Genomic DNA, 17,024 nt, shown 5'->3' with positions numbered 1-17,024 from the left:
AAAATTATACTAAATATATTTTATACATTGAAACATAAACAACAAGCACCCATGGCCTAATGGATAAGGCGCTTGACTTCTAATCAAGCGATTGTGGGTTCGAGTCCCACTGGGTGTGTGTTTTTCCCATTTTTGTTCTTTCTTCCACTTCTGGTGTTGGTTATCAATTCATTATATGCTACTCAGGCACAACTTTTCTGTTAGTTTACCCTTCTTTTTTTTTTTTTTTAGGTAAACCAAAAATTAGAAAGCATTTAAATTAGAGTCAAAGAAAACTGAGTCATTACTTGTCTATGGTTTTATATACAAAAGGAAAGAAACAAGAAAAATGACAAAAGAGTAAATAAGTCCCAAAGAAAAAGAAAAAAAAGTTGGCCCTTCTTGATTGAGTATCACAAGTTCGAAAAATGAGGCATCGCATTATTGTTTAATTAATACTAGTCTACTTCACCTGCAAAAACCAAAGTTGGAACATCACTGGTTATCATCAACTTCTCCTTGAACTAAGGCTTCCCTTAGTTTCTTTCTCATCGAGCCTTTATGATGGCCAATCCTGTTATTTTATTAGCTCTTCTTTGTTTCTACTTCCCAATGATCTTATAATATGCATATAAACCAGAGCCTAAGAAACCAAGAAGCTGTCCAATCACATTCATCTGCGTAAATAAACCCCCAAAACATTAGTAATGAGATGTAGCGAAATGTATGTGGGTGATTTTTGGTTCAATATAGTAAATGGGACGGTGAAGAGCATACCAAGTCGAATGGGAGTCCTCCAAACACCATCCAGCCTAGTCCAACCGTAAATAAATCCTGCAACAATAATATAATAAGACGCAAAATACCTTAAAACCCATAAATCTACAAGTCTCATCATTCCCAAGATGCAAGAAGTATATACATGTTCCTTCTCCTTGACAGAATAGTTTCACATGTTCATTTCTAAATTAGATAAATTATAAGACTGAAACCAACCTTCATATTGCCACAAATTGTCTGCGTGAGAGCCGAGTTGAGAGTGGTGTTAAGAAAAATGCTGTAGTTTAAGAAGAAAGCCAGCACACACGAGCAGAGTAACACAACCTGGTTGAGAACATCAAAGAGATCATCAGTCTCCCAAATCACAAAATAGACAGATGTAAAGCAATCACAATACCATGAAACCGGGAGAAAAGAGGTAAGGAAAACTAATTGTCTTCTCCAAGTCACCACTCATAAATGTCCAAATCATCAATATAGGTCCACATATAATCCCTATCATTGAAAAAAAATAATCAAAAATTCAAAGCAAGTCTTGAAATTTTAAAGTCAACTTTGCTATCTTGTTTAGATTACCATTGCACCACATAAGGCCAAAGCTATTCAAGCCACTTGATTTCCCTGTAGAACCAGACATTAGACTAAGAGTAAGAGAGAAGAGGAGTAAAGCAAGAAAGTGGGTGATTTTACTGTACCAATCCGGGCGATGGTTGCTAGATATACTGCTGTTGTTATGTTGGCTAAGAAAACAACACCATATCCATAAAAGTCAAATGACAAGTCCCTAGCTCCAGCGAAAAATGCGCCAAAGATGATAACGCCGACACTGACATCATTCTTACAAGAGTTTAGTTGTGCATATAAGAACCAGGAAGCATGATTCTCGTTTTAAGAAGTAATAAATGTAAAATAAGAGCAACTAATAATTATAGTTGAATGTTCTTCAACATTGGTTCCAAACTAGAGGAGTGTAGTTTGAATGTTCTTCAATATTGGTTCCAAACTAGAGGAGTGTAGTTTGAATTTTGCTTGTAGTTTGAATTTTGAGTTTTGAGGGTTGAGTATAACTCTAGGTCCACACAAGTTGTAAGAAGGCTTTTTTAAATAAATTTAAAATTCATTCAAAAAATAAATAAATAACTATAGCATTAATAAATAACCTAAGCAAAAGAATCAATAGAAAAAGAAAAAATTGGAATTGATTTTACATGAAGGGACTTAAACTTAAAGCATCATATCATAAGTGCATCAGCTGGATCAGTGGCACATAAACCTCAGGTGCATGTAACATAGAGCAAACATTATCTCTCACCTATTCCCTAATTTCTAACAAGTGTATATTTTATCAAACCAATGGATACTATTAAACTCAGTATATCAATTTTGTAAGAAGAGAAACTAGTAAGAGAAAAAACTGTTATTTCACCTTCCAATGATAGACCGGGTATATCTCTGACCTGTGAGCATATACTCAATCACCATGGTAAAGGCCACCGTGGTACGCCTAAGCGTGGTGTACATGGGAACATTCACCCCTCTGACAGACGCCATAGAAGCTAGCTTTCAGGAGATACACATTAAAACAAATCTGTGATCAGTTACCACTCACAGGACTCAGAAGACCAACATCAATGTTTCCCAAACTGTTCATTAAAAATGGTTACCATGTACATAAGATATGCTATTGAGAGAGGAAGCGTGTGTAACAATGTCTTCAAAGGCACAAAAGCTGAGGTACTACCAGAACCTGAAAAGGAATCAGCCGCTATGAAAGAGATGATCTTCTTGCGCCTCAATGAGTATAGAAAGAAGGTAGAAGACACCATCTGTTGGAAAACAAATAAAGTGTCAAGCCTTCCTGTCGGAAAATGAAAAGAAACAGTCTGATAGACAGGGCCGGTCCTGAGCATAGGAATTTTATCAAAAATTTAAAGAAAATTACATAGAAATAGGTCCCTAAATTTACAAAAAAAAATATTCTTATTAATATTCTTAAATGAACGGCCCTCTTCAGAGAATATAAGTGAGATAGCATATACCTGAAAGAGTGTGATAACATTAACACAAGGGAACTGATACGAAGAGAGAGCCGCTTTATTGAACAGAACAAGCATCACTGCAAATCAACAAGAACATACAAATCTCAATGTCAGCAGCAAACACATGGATTCGATGAAACACTATAAACTGGATGAGATTGAGAGAGATTCACCAGCGCAGGCCATGTAAGAGAGAGCAGCGTAAGCGCCACGTTTGGTCATGGCGGATCCTTTGAAAAGCCGATCGTCGACGCCTTTGCCGTCGGTATCATTCTCTCCGGCGAGAGGAGGATCGGAAACAGGAAGAACAGGATTCCTCATGGTCGAGAGAGGCAGACTCTCTCCACGGTCTTCGTCTTCCTCCGCGTTCGCCGTGTCTCTGACTAATTCTCCGGCGAAAAGTCGCGTCACCGATTATGATTGATACTGACCGTAAAAGACACGGGAGATTTGAGTTAAACACCTCTCTCTCTCTGTGTTCTGTTCTGTTTTGTCTTTTTTTTTTTGCAATTATTTATTATTTAAAGAGGGAATATCACGTGTTTCTCTATTTGTGGTCCAAGGCCCAATTAAACCCCATTGAAGATTATGGGCTTAAGCCTGATTGGATCCATACTTTTTCGATTTTTATTTGCTTTAACGCTATTAATAATCCTTATACTTGTGTTGTGACACAAATGTGAGAGATTTATCATTTCTTTTTAGTGGGAGGAGTTTGGGCCAGGTTCTACTCTCTGATCCTAGAGACCTGGGACACCAATCCTTGTTAATACTTTTCTACATGATGTAAATGATCCCTCCTAACAAAAATAGATTTAGGGACACCGAACACAATAGAACAAAATCCTTGTGTTAAACTACTAATTTAGTGCCCCGATGATAGATTTATGAAATTGTTTATTCGACGTTTAGTGCTTGTATTTCACAATTTTAATTACATGAGATGTACAAGAAAATGAAAAGTTAAGTATTTAACCGTAGATAGGTCTATGTATTCTTACTAATCATGTATACTACAATTAGACTCGAGTTTGAATTTAGGAAGAAAGACCTTTGATGCAAAAACTATCTCAACAACCAAATCTCTTGTAAATATATGATTACATATCTTGAGTTTACAAACGCACATGCACATTCTAGAATACAGAACGAAGGCAAGAGATTTCCTTTTGATATAAAACCATTTAGGTGCTTGAAAACTTTGTATTCTTCTGCAATTTAAATATGAATGCCTTCAGTACAAAAAAGGATATAAAACCATTTAACTGATTTCGATTCAGAAACATAATTCAACTAATTTCTTGAAAGCTTGGAAGACCTAGTCAATTTAAAACTTTACCTAATACGAATCTTTGATTTCGACACTTCTTATATATCACCATTTTTACAAGTAGGCCATTATTGAAAAAGATGGCTAAGCATGATTTAAAAACTGGATAAGCTTTTTGTAAAGTATTAATATCCTCACAAAAGTTTTCTCATTGGATTTTGAGTGAGGCATTACTTTCTCGTTGCCCAACCTAGTCCAATATTATATAAGTACAAGAAACAAAATACACTATTTTACTTGCGTAAGAAATGATCCAAATAGTTTAAATTACTTAAATAGGTGACCAATTGACTCTCTACGTATTGGTTTGACAAGAAAGGACCGGTTCTTATTGATTTTAATTATTACTTTTGTTGAATTCAAGCGACCCATTGTTGTTAATTAGGCTCCGAATGGTGACTGCGGTTTGAGCGGTGCAGTTTGAGCGGTGCGGGACAAGCGGTTCAACTGCGGTGCGGTTTTAACAGTTATAAAAATGTATAGATATATAGTATATGTAGAGATTTTTGTTACTGTTAACTGAAGGGCGGGACGGGACGATGGTTACCATTCGAAGCCTTTAATTAAAACTACTAGTTTATAAAAGAAAAAGCAGAGAGAAATCTCAGTTGTACGTTGACGGCTTCCACGTCCGTTCATAATGATATCAAATGAAATCATTTGTATGATTGTAGTGGAAAAGACATGATGACGAACTATACCGATATCTTTTTTTTTTTTGTTCACAACTATACCGATATCTTAAGATAAGGTTTTCTAGCATTTTTTATATGTGATATGTTAAGATATGTTTTGGTTATTCTTGTAAACACACATGCCTACATAAGTAATAATGTATGCATTTATAAAATCATGATGCAAACATATTTAGATGTAATGAAAACCCTTTTCCAAAAAAAACATATTTAAATGTAATATATGTACGCATGAAAAAGCTACGTTGTTATTGTTTTTATCAACATATATAAGATTTTAAGTTTAAAAAAAACATATATAAGATTTTTTCTCCAAAAGAAACCATATGTAAGATTCGTGTGGTCTTTTTACAGCTGGTGGTACTATATGACTAAACTTTGAGACTACCTAAATTCTAACTACTATTTGCTTCTTCTTCTTTTTTTGTTCGACACTACTATTTACTATTTAGACCACCAAATAATACAAGCTTTAATATTAATCGTTGGTCAAAAAGATAATTTTATACAGCAACGCATATTCATAATATAAGATTACCGTTACTTTTGTACAATTTTATTTTAAAAATAAACAATATTATATATAGGATAAAATACCGAAGATGACAATCAGTAAGATGAAATACAAAAACAAATTAAAGTTGCTAAGGAAATGAGATGATCAATCAGTACGATCCCGTTGACGTACCACGAACAAAATCTAGTCTATGATTGCGTGATTAACAAATGATGATAGAATATCGTGAACCATATTCAGAAGTTATTCAAAAAGTATCTTATTATTCTTCTTGTAAGACATCTATATGTGTTCCAATAGGTTGGTTGGCTGCTCTGTTCGTGTGGGAAGGAAAACAAAAATGTGTGAACTCACTCGCTTTTACTTTCTGTGATTCCCTCCATAAAATAGTCCGTGTTCACATCGGAATATTTTTTATGAAGGTTTACAACATATTTTTTTGTTCTATAATTAGCATTTTGACAAACTTTACTTCGATATTATACAATTTAAAAATTAGATTTACTAGGTGAGATGCTTTTGGTAGCCCATACATTCATACTGACATGATCTAACTAATAGATAATGGTTGTGAATTTAATAAGGTACAGAATGCATATACATTAGAAATCACTGACAGAAAAAAAAACGTTTGACAAGAAATAGCTTACGAGTAAAATGACTTATAGAACTGGAAATAAAAAAGACTTCTAGAAGAAGATGAGAACATAGTTATGACGTATACATAACTGAAATATATAAATGCACATGACAATTGTCAGTAGAGATACATAATTAATATATTGAAGTATAATTATATATACATGATAGAAGTTGCATATATGAGAAGTTCCATTTGAGTTTAAGGGAACGTGCTTAAACACCTCTTGTAGTTTATTGTTTTTTAATTCAATGTTTCTCATTTTTAACTAGTATTGAAATATGGAGCACACTGCTATTTGATTAATTTCAGAATAATTTATAATCTGGATTTCAAATTAGGCTTAGGCAGAGATGATTGCGGGTCAAGTTAACCCCCAACTGTATTTTGCATATGAGCAGTTAATATGATTGATATTCAATAAATATTACTAAAAATTATACCCCTCAAAATAATATATTGGGCCCTCTTCTCAAAGGGTTTAATATGTCTCTTCTCATTTTTGCATTATGATTCCTCTGATTATTGTTTGAGTTATGGCTTATTCACCATCGTAAATAATTGATTTTAAACTTTAGCTTTAACTTTGAGAAATTTTAGGTTCGGATAAAATACTCGATACCAATCTAGTTATAAAATATATTCATATATGAACGTACAATTATTCAAATACGATGGCCACTGAAAAAAGAGGTTGATTGATAAATCTCCTAAAGAAGAGTGTAACCATCAAAGTCAAACCAAACTAAACGTCGGTCGTGAAAAAGGAGTAGTTTGGTCTATCTCATCCACCAAGGGTATATTAGGGATTTCAGTATTAATAACCTCGATGGTTTGAAAAGTAAGAAAGTACACGGGGTGTATAACACAATCAAACACTTCATCTATTTTTCAACACATCCATCTATAATATGATCCAATCACGAGAAAATGTCTTTAATCAAATGGTAAGGATTTTTCTCTACCGGAATTCAATTTCATTAAATTGCTTTCCCCCGCATTATAGGATTGGCTAAGGATCCAACTGATGACAAAAAGAAAATGATTCGTCACCTAGAACACACATAGCAATACAAAACCCAAATTCAAATTTAATAAGCCACACAAACAATCACGACACAATTTAAAGCAGTTTAGTTTTCAAACATTCCACAAACTTAACAACAAAAGAATAAATAATATTCATCATTCTAGTCCAAGATACAAATATTTACAAACGATGCGTTGGAATTGGTTTTATTGTGCCCTTGGTTCGATTCTCGTTGGAAGGGCATCATATGTTTATTCCCGTTACCAACTGCTGCGCCTGGTCCAGGATAAGGCTTGGATCACCTCTCGGTTATTTAAACAAAAAAAAAATACAAAGATTTTCTACAATCTCAATTACATTGGTCTTCTCCTTCTTCTTTGAAAAGTCAAGAGTCACAAAGAGTTGGAAATTTTTTAGAACATGTTTTGGCTGAAAAGACACAAGTGGTCGGATCTGTCCAAAAAGTAATTGTGACGGTCACAAGAGGCAAACACAAAAAGGAAACCGATTTGAAGTAAATATTATAATTAAGACAGTCTTATTAATCTCTCTGCTACTCTCTGTTTCAACCCTAGTTGTCGTCTTCCTCCTACTATCAAACACCATTGAATGTGAGACTGAGAGCCAAAACAAAAGCAGAGCTTTCCAACCCCTAAAATAATCCAACTCCTGAGGTTTTAATCAAGTTCTCTCTCCTTCCACCGTCTGAAACTCGTCAGAAAGTTTGTAACAACGCGAAGGGGGGCGAGTGTTCTTATCTCTTCTTCTCGGGTCTTACAGATGCACCTGTCAGGTCTCTGAGATTTGTCTCTTTTTTTTTGGCAATATTTTTTTTATGTTTCTCAGATCCATCAACCTCATCCACACACACACACACACACAATAGTTTTGATCTTTAATACTTTGTCTTGTTGTGTAAAATTCAAGCCATGAGAGGCTTCTTCTTCTTCTTGTTCATCATAACATGTCTAGCTTTCTTCCTTAATCCTCTACACGCCGGTGTACCGTACAATGGAAGCATCGCTCCAGGGTTTGCAGGATCTCAGATGAATTACATCAACAACGGCGGTATCTTCCTCGAATCCGTCAACAAAGACTTTGGTTTCGGTTTCATAACCACACCAGATGTCACTCTCTTCACACTCAGCATCATCCACAAAAGCAGCTCGAGACTGATCTGGTCGGCGAACAGAGCTTCCCCTGTTGAGAACTCCGACAAGCTTCAGTTCCAAGACAACGGGAACGTGGTGCTGCGTAGAGAAGAACAAGGAGGAGGAGGAGCCGAGGTTTGGAGGTTGGATAATTCAGGCAAAAACGCTTCAAGAATCGAGCTCCGTGACTCCGGGAACCTCGTTGTTGTTTCCGGTGACGGAGCTTCGATCTGGGAGAGTTTTGATCATCCTACTGATACGCTTATCACGAATCAAGTCTTTAAAGAAGGCATGAAGCTCACTAGCAATGCTTCTTCTGCAAGCAACATGACTTATGTTCTTGAGATCAAGTCAGGAGATATGTTTTTGTCTGTGAACAGCTTGACACCTCAAGTGTATTGGTCCATGGGAAGTGATAGCGGGAGTATCACTGAAAACGTTGGTGTAGTGACTTCATCGTCTCTACTCAATAATTCGTGGAGGTTCTTTGATGATAAACAAGATTTGTTATGGCAGTTTTTGATTCCAGGCAATAGAGATGATAACGCCACTTGGATCGCTGTTTTAGGAAACAACGGTGTGATCACCTTTACAAGTCTTGGAAGTGGTGTGTCTGCGGCTGATTCTCCCATTAAAATCCCAAGCGAGCAGTGTGCGACCCCCGAGCCTTGTGACCCTTACTTCGTCTGCTCTGGTAGCAAAGTGTGTGGATGTGTGTCCGGTTTGCCACGGACTCGGGATTGCAAAACCGGGATTACTTCTCCTTGTAAGAAGACCGAGAACAATGCAACGTTGTCTGTGAAACTTGTAAATGCTAGGGACAAGGTTGACTATTTCGCTCTAGGGTTTGCTTCTCCCTTCTCCAAGAATACTAGTCTTGATAGCTGTAAAGAGTTCTGCAACAGCAACTGCTCGTGCCTCGGTCTTTTCTTTCAGAACAGTTCTGGTAACTGCTTCTTGTTTGATTGGATTGGTAGCTTTAAAGCCTCTAAAAATGGAGATTCTGGTTTTGTGTCTTACATCAAGGTGGCAACTAATGGTGACAGAGGTGGAGATAAGGGAGAAGATGATGGGAAACGTTTTCCATATATAGTGATTATTGTCTTGGTGACTATTTTTATCATCAGTGTTTTGATCTTTGTGGCGTTTCGGATTCTTAGGAGAAAGAAAACTGTTTTGGATGATGATCAAGATCAAGAACAGAGTTCAGATGAGGATAACTTCTTGGATAATCTATCCGGGATGCCTATTAGGTTTACTTATAAAGATCTTCAGTCAGCGACGAATAACTTCTCTGTCAAGTTAGGTCAAGGAGGGTTTGGATCGGTCTATGAAGGATCTTTACCTGATGGTTCTCGATTAGCCGTTAAGAAGCTTGAAGGAATAGGCCAAGGCAAGAAAGAGTTCAGAGCCGAGGTTAGTATCATCGGAAGCATTCATCATCTACATTTGGTGCGGCTCAGGGGTTTTTGCGCCGAAGGGACTCATAGGCTTCTAGCTTATGAGTTCCTCGCTAAAGGTTCCTTAGAGAGATGGATATTTAGTAGAAGAGATGAAGATATACTGTTGGATTGGGACACAAGGTTCAACATCGCGGTTGGAACAGCTAAGGGTTTAGCTTATCTACATGAAGATTGCGACGCAAGAATCATCCATTGTGATATTAAACCTGAGAACATCCTCTTAGATGATAACTTCAACGCCAAGGTATCTGATTTTGGACTAGCTAAGCTCATGACACGCGAACAGAGCCATGTTTTCACAACTATGCGTGGGACAAGAGGGTACTTGGCTCCTGAATGGATCACAAACTACGCGATCTCGGAGAAGAGCGATGTTTACAGCTACGGGATGGTGTTGCTGGAGCTGATAGGAGGGAGAAAGAACTATGATCCATCAGAGTCATCAGAGAAGTGTCACTTCCCTTCTTATGCTTTTAAGATGATGGAAGAAGGGAAGCTTTTGGAGATTGTTGATGGGAAGATGAAGAACGTTGATGTGGATGATGAGAGAGTTCAAAGGGCGATGAAGACTGCGCTTTGGTGTATACAAGAAGATATGCATTTGAGACCGTCGATGAGTAAAGTTGTTCAGATGCTTGAAGGAGTTTTTTCTGTGGTTCAGCCTCCATCTTCTTCCACTTTGGGCTCGAGGCTTTACTCTAGTTTCTTTAAGTCAATTAGCGAGGAAGGTGGTGGTACGTCATCTGGACCGTCGGATTGTAACAGTGAGAACTATATCTCCGCCGTGAGACTCTCTGGTCCGAGATAGGTTAGTATGTTAAATAGGTTTTTTTGGCTCACCATATGGTGTTGTATATTGTGTTTGTGTTTAAATTAAGAGAATAGTATTCTCTCGGTTTTGTAATGTTCCAAGTTCTACATAAACTTCACCAGTGGCTATATAAAACTAGTCATTCTGGGGCAAATGGAAAAAATGTCATGATGATTCTAATTTTATCTACATGAAGAATGCAATGAGATACCAGTTATGTGTTTTAGCCAATTTTTTCGTATCTTAACTAGGTTTTTGGGTCACCATATGCTGGTGTATATTGTGTTGTTTATTTTTGTAAAAAAATAGTGTTCTCTCAGTTTTGTAATATTGTTTTATCACTGCCATGTTACGAATTTGTCCTAATGACAAGGTTTTTAGTTCTTTGATTCTCTACAAAAAATTTGTTTTGATATTTCCAACACCATATGGTGAACCAAAAATACCTATTTAAATACAAACACGATATACAACACAATATACAAATTCGGTAAGAACACGTGATTAGTAATTCAATGTAAACTTCTCTTCGAAAGTATATCATAATGTAGGATGCGGTTTAGAATGTTTTCCAATTAATGTTGGATATGTGCCGTATCCAAAGCTCAAATGTCCCAGAGTTGTGGTTTTTGTTTCAAAGGATGCTCGACGCAGGAGAAATGTTTTAGCACTCTACGGTATTATCATCTGCCATGTTCCAAATTGTAAGACTGGGATTATACCTTTACATATTTACCTTATTATGGCTCCAGGATACAGCCAAAATGACAAGCATTGTGGGACTTCCTTCGGATCGTTCCCTCGTGGAGGAGAATCAGTGCTTAAGGCTTCTTTTCTATATAAAGTTGTTACCTTATCATTTCTCTAACTTTCTCAAGTAACATTTTCTTTTTATAACCTGGGGTATCTGGTGGGCCGAGATCCAACAGATTAGTTTTTTGGAGCCTGACTACCGGCACCAGTCAGATTCGGTTGCTCACAAGGAGAATTAGATATTTTGTCGCCTGGCGCAGATTGAGACGCTATATGCCACTCGACTAGTTAACTCAAGTAACATTTTCAAGTAGACTGGAGTCACATGTGCTGAACACTTGGAGGATAAATATTCAACTGATATAACCTTTTGCGGTTAGATGATGCACACAGGTGGGTGAAACGATATGGGGAAAATCAAGACACACGTTCTTCATAGTCTTGACCAAAACTTATACATCAAACCAGTCTCTAGGGACAAATGGAAAATGTTATGATGATTCTAGTTTTATCTTTTCTTAGTTCAGAAGTGTTTGAAAACAAGCCTGAATTAATTATATTATACGTTCTTTTTCCTTATCATTGTACTACTTACATTATTCACCTGCTTTCAGCCTAAATTGTTTAGGAAAAATTATTGGGAAATACATAGTTTGTTTGATAAAAGTATGTTCTTTATTGGTTAACTAGATGATAACCCGTGCGCATGCGCGGAGTGAGTTCTTATAATAATGTTTGTTTATGAAATGATTTTAATATTTTACAACACTACAATCTTTATCGATTATAAAATGATGAATACAAATGTTGGTCTCTTAAATATATCATCGTTATTGAAGAATTAATGTATTACATCTCATTTTAATTATTTTTAAAACTTCATATGCACCAAAGGAAATTAAGTTTTACGGCTGATACAAATCACCAAAACCAAATAGACAACATCAATTGTATATGACGAAAGGGGATTAGGTTTTTTTCTCTCTATTTGTTTACTGTTGACTCTCCATAAGTGATTTTATTTTCTACCTCTATAGAATTGTGCTTTCGTTCCCGTCTTTGTTTCATTGATATGAGTTAAGTTTTTTTTTTAACTTCTTTAATGAATTCAATGGATTATATAAGTGTCAATTAAAAAAAATGAACATCTGTAAAAATTAGTTTCACTCCATATACATATCTAAGAATCAAAATTTTGAAAAAAAAATCACCGGGAAACTATATTAACAAGTTAGTGTTCAAATCTAATATATCAAGCTGTTATAGAATATAAATGCAGACTCGAAATATAAATGTTTGTCTAGTATATATTCACCAGCTCGGTCTAAAAATCATCTAATTAGAACAACAAAACAAATTACTTATTTCACCAGTTCGGGTAATATCTGAATCCGAAAGGGTAATATCCGAACCCGAATGAATATCCAAAGATAACCAAACATAAGTATACTTAACTCTGTATTTCTAGCTTATTTCTCTCATTTTATTCAAAATATTTATATTATTGATTATTATTGCTCAAAATTATATAATATACATATAATTTTGGACAAAGTCATCTGCTACTCACTTAAAATACATATCAAGTTCTTGTTTCTTGCATTAACAAAAGTTGCATCTAAAATTTCAAAACAATAACTAAATTAGTGTCTTTCTATTTTTAAAGTTTTATCTCCAAACCTATTAATAGTTTAATCTTTTAAAAATTAAAAAAAAACAGTTAAGTTAAAATATATTTTAAATACAAAAAGCTTAAACAATGAATAATTTATTTATTTTTATTCAAAATTTAAATATTCAAACCCGACCCAAAATATCCGAACCCGAACATAAAATACCCGAACCCGATTCGAAGTGTAGAAATATCCGAACCTGACTCGAAGTGTAGAAATACCCGAACGGGTTCTATAACTTTATACTGAAATATCTGATACAAACCCGAACGTGTATCCGAACGCTCACCCCTATGATATATGATCATTTGTATCTTGCTTGAACAAAAAAAAAAGTTAAACCAATGATCACAAAATTTTTAATGTGAGACTTTTACCATTTTTAGTAATTTATAGTCGTTTTCAAAAATTCAAAATATAACATATAAGAATAAATCTAATTGTTTTTATTATATGTTTAATGTGATTGTTTAATTTATTTTAATAGCGTAAAATTAAACAAAAAAGAGAGAGTTAAATTTTTTTTTTATCAAATATGTATTATTCATAATCATTAGTTGTCATATATATGTTAACCATATTAGGTAATTATGTAGCTTTTATTTAAGGAAAGAAAAAAATTCTTTTGTACACTATTAATTAATTTGATAATTAGTTTAATAAAAAACATAGTATATGTTTATATGGATCAGCTTTTTTTTCTAACAATTCTAAAAATTATTTTTGGCTACGAAAACATGTTGTAATGCTTCAGGATTAATATATAGGGGATATTAATAAGAAATCATTGAAAAATAAATTAAGAAAGTAATTGGGATTAGATGGAAATGATGGATAAGAAAACTTTCTTGATTAAGAAATATCAAGAAAGGAAGGGTGTCACAGTTGTACATGTATCTTATCCTAATCACTGGACCAACTTGTCCTTAATAAAAGTGGGTTGTGTGTCTAATCACTTTGCTTCCTCTTTAATCACTCTCTCGTTTAGTGCTAATCAGGATAATCATACATCTTTGTTAATTGTTACCACTTTCCTACAACAGGAAATAGGTTCTTTTCAATTATTATAACCTCAATATATAAAAAAGCACCTGACTTGACTAGTCGAGAACATGATAGGATCCGTGTGTGTTCGCCGAATGCTTTTGGCTACCAATCTGTTTCTAGTCACGGATATAGCTTCAAACATTCGATAGTAAAATATGTTGGATTTTTTATATGCTCGATTTTTGAGCAAAACATGTCAAGGTTTTTTCAGAATTTTTTCATGTGAAAGTATTTTAGGTTATGGCGGAATTTGGAAATCTAGGTGATATGAGAACAATTTTTTTTACGACACTAAACATGACCATACAGATAAGAAATCATATTTTGAACCTCATTTGAATACTAGAAAAGACAATTTATCCGTAAACAAATTAAAAATTAATTTTAGCTCTTTCATAAATTCAAGATATATCCAGGTCAACTAAAAATATGTTTAAGGTTTGATTTGGGAAATTGCTACAATACAACATTCATAGTACTACTTGTTATGTTTACACTAACAATTATTACCCTTATTTTTAATGAAGATTAAAAGATATTTATATTCATAGGGTTAACTAATCTAGACTTAGGTTTAGAGTTGAGGAGTGAATAAAGTTTTTGGAATGTGCAATTTAGGACTCTAATAAATATATAAATAAATATTTTTTAAAATATATAAAAAATTAAAAATTCAAACATAATTTTGATTTTCAAAAAGAAATTTTTTAAAAATTTTTTTGGAAAGGTAAATTTGAAAACAATTATAACAAGTTCGAATTTGAAAAAATATAATTCAAAAACATAAAAAATATTGATTTTTATTATTTTTTATTTATTTATATAATTATTTATTCTATATATAGATCACGAGTATAAAAATCTTTTGTCGCTTAATGAAGAAAATATTTTTGAAAATATCTATTTAGTGCTGATAAAGATGAATAATAATATCATACAAGTGCTAAACATCAAATTCTCTCTTGATTTTTACATTTCTTTCCTACCAATAAAACTATTCTGCATTCAAATATTTAATGACATTTAATGGTATGTCGGGCCAAACAAATGGATAAGTGTTATATAAGTTACAAAACTGTTGAAGAAAATGACCTTCACTCATTAAAGCATACGTATATTGTATTTTAGTTTTTAAATGCAAACTTCTCTTTGAGCAAAAAAAAAAAATGCAAACTTCTCTAAGAAATCTTCAGATATAGTTAACTGAGGAGGAGTACGAAGTACGAAGGCATGATGACCAAAACCACACATGGTGTATGATGTTGGGAAGAAAAGAGTTTGTGAGCAACATCTTCTAAGCTTGTTAATTGGTTTTCTAGTCGTTAATTACTAACAATAACCCATGGTCTATAACTAATAGTTTATTAGTTCCTACTTCCTACGTAGTCAACGAAATAAGTACAGTTAACTTTCATTTGAATTAATTATTTTGGCAACCAAAAGCTTTCGGTTAGGTATACATGTGGGTGCATGTATTTAAATATGAATTAAGTCAAAAGAAAAAGTACTTAAACATGAAACACTTGTGGTCTTTATTTTGCATAAAATTGGGGAATACTGTAAGATTTCATGAGCTGGCTTTAATATTTATGATTAAATGTGTTAATTAACTACATGATTAAAGTATTTTTCAAAAGAAAAAAACATGATTAAAGTATGTTACTATAGTATGGGGGATAATATGGTACACCTTATTAACTCGACCAAAAGATTTGCGCCTTACACAAAGTTAGACAATTCTTAAAATATTAATGCTCGGTAATAATTTTTTTTTTTGACAACATAAGAAGCTATTAGCCTATGAAACTACCGGTTTAGATAGCTCGGTAATAATCTACGTGAGATGTTTTATAAAATTTTTGTTAAATAAAATTTTTTTTAGAAATTTTTGAAATAATAACAAAAGATATGTAAAATATATTTTAATAATTTGATCAAATTAAAATTGTAAAAATATTTAATTTTTATCAGTTTAAAAAAGATACATGTTTATAAAAGTTTGTAATAAAGATATTTATATATAATTTTATATGCCATATAGTTTAACTTAAACAATACTAACATAGATATATATTTTTCATTTAAAAATATATATATATATATTAAATGAAACTTCCTACTCGTATATATTTATGATCATTTATCTTTTTTTTATGACAAAAAATTTAAACCATTGGTTACAAAAATTTAATTGTAAAATTTTTAGTATTTTTAATAATTTATAGTCATTTTAAAAATTTAAAATATAACATACACAAAATCTAGTTTTTGTTGTATGACTAATGTCATTGTTTAATTTATTTTAAAAATTTATAGTCATTTTGAAAATTCAAAATATAACACATATAAAAAATATATATTTTTAGTATATGACTAATGTGATTATTTAATTTATTTTAATAAATATAAAATTAAACAAAATTGATAAGTGATATACAGAGATTGTTACCAAAACTTATTTAAACCGTTTGATTAAGAAAATGTGGAGTTTTTTTTAATAAATTTACATGAATGGACATCGGATAAGGCCATGTCTTTCTCCTTTGTAATTAAACCAAAAAAGAATATAAAAGCAATCTAATCATATCCAAAACCCCTGATATACGGGTTTCTTTTTCTTATAACATATAGTACTTGGTCCCCACTTATGTTTCCTTTTTTTTGGCCAACCAGTCATGTCTTTTCTTAATCCCAAGCTTTTCATATGTTTTTCTAAAATCCCCCATCTAAGTTCAGTTAGTGGATCTTACTCAAAAGTGAAATATGACTCTGTACATTAAAAAAAGGGTAATGTGACTCTGAATAAGATTCATTATATTTCAAGGTTTTATTATGCGCATAGATTATTAAAAGATGTATTGATATGGATTTTACCCTCTATTCTGCACTGATTCCATTCAAATTATTTCAAACTTATCTATATTAGCAAGTAGTTACACTCCATTCAAAAACTTAAAATATTCATTTCAATTTAAACAAGTTACATGATGGAGAAGATTCTATTATGTAGGGATGAAACTTATTATACAGGATCCACTCTGAAAATAGGATCTCTAGGATGTCCGGATCCAAATAGTAAAATTTCAGATCTATCACAGCCGAATATAGATCTAGAT

At 33.2% G+C, this 17,024-nt stretch overlaps 2 protein-coding genes and 1 non-coding gene across 3 annotated transcripts; 2 read left to right on the top strand and 1 right to left on the bottom strand.

Moving 5' to 3' along the window:
• The first annotated feature begins 45 nt into the window (after positions 1 to 45).
• TRNAR-UCU lies at positions 46 to 118 on the top strand. The gene has a single exon. It is a non-coding gene; the product is annotated as a tRNA-Arg (tRNA).
• Positions 119 to 259: 141 nt separating this feature from the next.
• LOC103834568 (UDP-N-acetylglucosamine transporter UGNT1) lies at positions 260 to 3,303 on the bottom strand. The gene is made up of 10 exons (XM_009110640.3): positions 2,972 to 3,303; positions 2,799 to 2,875; positions 2,424 to 2,585; positions 2,186 to 2,319; positions 1,455 to 1,585; positions 1,336 to 1,380; positions 1,157 to 1,254; positions 976 to 1,083; positions 757 to 813; positions 260 to 656 (listed from the first exon to the last, which is right to left on the bottom strand). Exons 1-10 carry the CDS (start codon positions 3,117 to 3,119, stop codon positions 582 to 584), a joined length of 1,035 nt encoding a protein of 344 aa, XP_009108888.1. The 5' UTR covers positions 3,120 to 3,303; the 3' UTR covers positions 260 to 581.
• A 3,116-nt stretch (positions 3,304 to 6,419) lies between these two features.
• LOC103834565 (G-type lectin S-receptor-like serine/threonine-protein kinase SD2-5) lies at positions 6,420 to 10,661 on the top strand. The gene has a single exon (XM_009110634.3). It carries the CDS (start codon positions 7,940 to 7,942, stop codon positions 10,430 to 10,432), a length of 2,493 nt encoding a protein of 830 aa, XP_009108882.1. The 5' UTR covers positions 6,420 to 7,939; the 3' UTR covers positions 10,433 to 10,661.
• The last annotated feature ends 6,363 nt before the right edge of the window (positions 10,662 to 17,024 follow it).

The sequence above is a fragment of the Brassica rapa genome, chromosome A08 (genome assembly GCF_000309985.2).
Source record: "Brassica rapa cultivar Chiifu-401-42 chromosome A08, CAAS_Brap_v3.01, whole genome shotgun sequence".
Classification (NCBI taxonomy): domain Eukaryota; kingdom Viridiplantae; phylum Streptophyta; class Magnoliopsida; order Brassicales; family Brassicaceae; genus Brassica; species Brassica rapa.
This window is presented reverse-complemented; position numbering and strand designations above follow the sequence as displayed.